This window comes from Miscanthus floridulus, chromosome 10 (assembly GCF_019320115.1).
Source record: "Miscanthus floridulus cultivar M001 chromosome 10, ASM1932011v1, whole genome shotgun sequence".
NCBI lineage: Eukaryota > Viridiplantae > Streptophyta > Magnoliopsida > Poales > Poaceae > Miscanthus > Miscanthus floridulus.
The window spans coordinates 21,122,760-21,127,800 of NC_089589.1; the positions used below are offsets into that span (position 1 = coordinate 21,122,760).

At 47.4% G+C, this 5,041-nt stretch overlaps 1 protein-coding gene across 1 annotated transcript; it reads right to left on the reverse strand.

Moving 5' to 3' along the window:
- Positions 1-3,658: 3,658 nt before the first annotated feature.
- Positions 3,659-4,539, reverse strand: LOC136488165 (citrate-binding protein-like). The gene is made up of 2 exons (XM_066485184.1): positions 4,171-4,539; positions 3,659-4,054 (listed from the first exon to the last, which is right to left on the reverse strand). Exons 1-2 carry the CDS (start codon positions 4,537-4,539, stop codon positions 3,659-3,661), a joined length of 765 nt encoding a protein of 254 aa, XP_066341281.1.
- Between the last annotated feature and the right edge of the window lie 502 nt (positions 4,540-5,041).

Below are 5,041 nucleotides of genomic sequence, written 5' to 3' on the forward strand. Positions count from 1 at the left end.
TTTCGGACTTCGTTTGCTTTTTATAGAATTTGAAAACAACTCGACCGCAAGTTTGTGGTCATGTTTCGTGAACAAGATGTTCGAAATTGGTGGTATGTTTCCGGATACGGCCTCACATTATACTAAATAACATGAATATCATTTTTCCATTTATTTTTTTCATTATTCGAATGACTAGCAGTTATAATTTGAATTATCCAAGAAAATTCAATTAAATGAAATAAATTAAAGAAATATAGAAAAAGTCGGAGAAATGTGCCACATTGGAACATGGAGTACCAGGTATTGTACGAGGACTGCAGAAAAAGTTTGGAGGCACAAAGTGAAGAAAAAAATATAGTTTGCCGAGTGTCAAAAAAATGACACTAGGCAAAGAAGCCTCTTTGCTGAGTGTCAGGAGAAGACACTCGACAAAGGAGCCTCTTTGGTGAGTGCCAGGACCTATGACACTAGGCAAAGAAATTCAAAAAAAAAATTTTAAAACCCCTCTTTACCGAGTGCCAGACCGTGTGGCACTCGGCAAAGAATTTAAAAAAAAATAGATTGCCGTGTGCCAGATCGGGGGCACTCGACAAAGGCGGGATTTAACCACTTCGGTCCAGCCGGCCCACACACACCGCACACACGCACACAGGCAGACCGCGCCAGCGCCGCCGCCGCCGCCCCCGCCCGTGCCCGCGCCTCCCCCCGCGCCGCGCCGTCGGAGGAGGAGGAGAAAGAGAGGAGGAGGAGAGGAGAGGAGGAAGGAGGAAGAAGGAGGAAGAGAAGGAGGACGGGCTCGACCCCACCACCAGTGCCCCAGTACCCCCAGCCCGCCACCGTGCAGGCCTCCCTCCGTGGCTCCGTGCAGGCGCAGCAGCATAGGCCACCGCACCGGCTGCCGGCCGCCCTCCGACTGACCAACTCCGAGGCCATCCCGGGCTCGGCTGTCCGGCCCCTGGCCCTGCTGAAGTGGTGAGTGCTCTCCCCACGCCCGCCCGTGCCCCGCCGCCTGCTCCTCCACCATCACCACACTCCCTGCCCCGAGGCCTCGCTTCGGTCGCCGAGGGAGAACAAGCCCAGGAGACCCCTCCCTGCCTCCGCCGCCGCTCCGTCCGAGGCGGACAAGCCCGCCCCCGCCGGACAATGGTCACGCTCCCTCTCCGGTTCTCCCCTAGTGTTCAATGATTTCCCCTGGTGGTTCTGGGAGGTGCTTGTTACTATCTTGTCCAGCTATCGGCTCCATTATGCATCTGATCTCTAGCTTCAGATGAATTATTACTGCTGCTGCTTATGTGGCTATGTGCCAACTACCAAGTACTAACATGCCTACAGGTTCTAGTCCTTTATATGATCTATTTTCTTACCAAAGTTTGGATTCTGCAAGAATTATAGCTATGATTCAACTCTATCATACTGCATATATAGATGTTTTTCTCAAAGCTATGGCCTATGTGGCTATGTGCCAACTGCCAAGTACTAACATGCCTACAGGTTGTAGTTCTTAAAAGTTAAAACTCTGTACTAAGCAAAATTCACCATCCAAGCTCGTTGACACTTAACAATTATGATCCATGTTGAAACTTGCCCTGCTCATTTTTATCAGAGTGATTGGAGTTATGCTTACTCCTACCATACGTTAAATATGTGTCTGGCAATAACTTCCAACATTGTGTTTTTCTAGGGAATCTTGGAAAATCTTGAAGATATAGTTAGTTATTTGAACAAGAAGAGTGTCTCCGTGATATTTCTGTTTAGGAGGAACACACTGCGCAGGCTTATATCTGTGTGGGCCAACGACTATGACAAAGATGCAAAACAGTTGAATGGAACTCACAAGTCTCATGTTCACTCAAAAGAAGAGGTATCTTCGATGCACAAACAGTTTCAAACAGAGTTTACTGACATAGCTTTGTTCTGTTAGTCCCAAATATCCTTTTGAGCATATGCTGTCCACAGCTCATTTTACATTAGTTGTGGCTTAGTACATACTCCTATATCACTTATTTTATGGTAGCTTTGTGATTTTGATTAGACACTGGTGGGGAAAAGAGAAACTACATCTAAGCTGATATTATCAGCAACTTCCTATCTGATTAGTAATTTTGGACAGGCTAAGATATTAGCAAAGTTCAAACCACATCTGGATACGTCGACTCTAATTACAAACATCAGAAACATTGAGAAGGCCATCAGAGATTGCTTGGACCACTTCAAGAGCACAAGACCCAACCATCAGTTTTATTAGTTAGCACAGATTTTGACTAGTACAATCCTAGAAGCTACAACCATCAGTTTTATTAGTTAACACATATTTTGACTAGTGCAATCATAGAACAATCTACTTTCATTGTTTCTGTCTTCCACTAGGATCCTAATAAATAGATGGCATTTGTTTTTAGAATCTTTGCTCAAAACTAACTCATTTCATATTCATATTGATTTTCAGAAGCTTCTGGAGTTTGCTTGGTAGCACATCATATGGACAGCAAGTCAATTAAAGTACTCGTGGAGTCATGGATACTACTGTTTGTTTATTTTAGACTCCCTACGGATGAAATCTTAGTTCAGACGTACTTGTTAGTTTGGCTGTGAATTGACTGTACTCAAACTATATGTGACAATAGTGGACATGCCAATAAATGAAAGAATCAATGTTTGTTTGTATGATTGGTGTATTATAAGATGTGCTGCATGTTAATGCAGTGATGATTTCATACTAATATGTGATGTTCTTTTTTGTCACTATGGTTGGATCCGGGCAGGGATATGGGCTGGGTATAATAGACGGACAACTAATCCATGACAAACTCAAATGTCAATCTATGACGGCTCAATTTGGGTCAACAAATGTATGATGCGGGATACATGATATTTTTTTCGATCGTCATGGTGAGTTAACTATGACGTATTTTCGCTTTACTATAACCAAAGTAAACCGTCACGTATAAGTTTATTTTTTTTTTTTGGTAGTGAGAAGGCGATCCTGTCGCACCCATGGGTGTGAAGGACGACGCGACGCAGTGGGCCATGGAGACGGAGGCCGTGATGCCGAGCTCCGTCGCGATGTGGAGCGATGCAATCTCTCCATCTGGTATGGAATCCGTGAGGGAGAAAAAAATAACAAGAAAAAAAAATTATATATTCTACCTAACATGTGGGTCCCACATTAAGGGGGTCAGTGCACAGTCAGCTTGCCACGTCAACATACAAAGTGGGTTAGGACCCGTTTGGATGTAGATGTCATCCAAAGCCATGGACCCAAATATATCATTTTATTATGAAACCTCTTGCTAACTTAAAAGGACCGCTCATGTATTTCCCTCGTGTACATATATACAGCTGCCTCTATTCCTTATCTGCGGACTTATGGAAACAGCTATCCAACAGAATAGGAAGGAGGCCGCTGATGGAGGCTACGGCATGTGCAGCATGCACCATGCGCGTACGCTAAGCAAGGAAGGAAACATGCTAAATATGGATCAATGGCGTCCTTATTATTTAGCTACAAATGGTGAGTGTTATTGCTCTTGTCCCCCTACAAGTTTGCTTATGTTTTGACTAAAATCAACTTTATCATTACTGAAAGTTGAATTTTGATGTTAAAAATTATAAATTAGTTATGCTATTTGTTTGAACATCATTTGGATCACTATAATCATGATGAAGTTGTACACCCTCACCCATCCCTGGTGAAGACCTTGACGTCCCTCCACAGCGACTCCATGCGGCACGACATGCCGTTATTGCGCTGCCCGTACACGCCGAACTTGATGTAGTGCGAGTCCCCGCCGCGGCCGGGCACCGTCAACCGGTGCTCGCCGTCCACGAACACCGTCACGTTGGACGCCGCAACGTCGTGGATTACGTTGAGCTTGAACCACCTGTCGTAGATGGCGGGGTCGACGACCCTCGTGACGTCGTGGTAGTAGGTGAGCCGGCCGTCGTAGAAGTGCAGCATCAGTGTCGTCGCGTGCTCCGCCGCGCCGAAGATCTGCATCACCGATGCGCCCGTTGTGCCGGGCGGGATGTAGCCGTAGCCCTCGAACTGCCACACCCCGGAGCCGTAGATCAGCTGCTCGCGTGCGACCGATGATGATGGCCGTGATCGGGGAAGGACCGAGAACGAATGTTATATGTCACACTCGGATCTTGATCTAGCGTTCTTAGCCTAGCTAGCATTACTGTTACCTCGATCTTGGTCTCTGAGCGGGGGCCACCGGGGTGGGCGGTGGTGATTGGATGGTCGGTGGCGTAGACCCACATCCGCCGCACGCCATCGACGAACTCGTAGCGCTCGGACAGCGGCACGTCGTAGGGCTTCTGCACCTTGAACTGCACCTCGGCGAGCTCCACGGCGGTGAAGCCCTTGGTGAGGAGGTCCTCGCCGTGAGCCGAGCGCAACAGGGCGCACGACAAAGACAGCACAAGCAGTACTTGCAACATGAGCAATGTTGGCGAGGCCAGGAACGACAGTGTTGTTAAACTGGAGCTTCCGCCGGGCCGTCGGAGTTGGTATGCCGCTGGTTGCGGTGGATGATCCCTGAATCCGCGCGACATGTACAGCCCCAGACGACGAGGGCCAAATGTGACGGTAGGATCGGAGTTCGTGCCTAAACGAGACGTGTGTTAGGTTAGGTACTATGTCGTCCGTTATTTCGCTGTCACGGCACGCCAAATGTGTATTTAGGCACGGCACAGCTCATTTTAGGCATGGGCTCTGTTGGCACGGGTGGTGTAGCGAGCCCTCCAAGGGTCTATTTTCAACATGAGGCCTAGGGACGACACTAGATGAGGTCAGGGCTGTTGGCCCAGTGAGTTTGGCAGGCCTGATGGGCCATGCCAACCTGGCAAGACATTTTTCTATGAAAAATTAAAAGGGTTTGACAAAAATCACAAGATTATAGACCATTTATATGTTCGCATATCCATCGCAAAGCTACAATTAAATCATCAATAAAAAAAAGACATGCCATGGATTTTGCTCGTTGGTTGGTGTTTGCCGGTACCGCCAACCCATGTCACCTGGCACAGTGGTGGAGCTCAACCAAAGTTTTCGTGG

Coding starts and splice junctions, on each gene's coding strand:
- LOC136488165 (XM_066485184.1), bottom strand. CDS start 4,539: ATGTCGCGCGGATTCAGGGATCATCCACCGCAACCAGCGGCATACCAA. Junction 4,055..4,170: donor GCTCAGAGACCAAGATCGAG/GTAACAGTAATG, acceptor GCACGCGAGCAG/CTGATCTACGGCTCCGGGGT.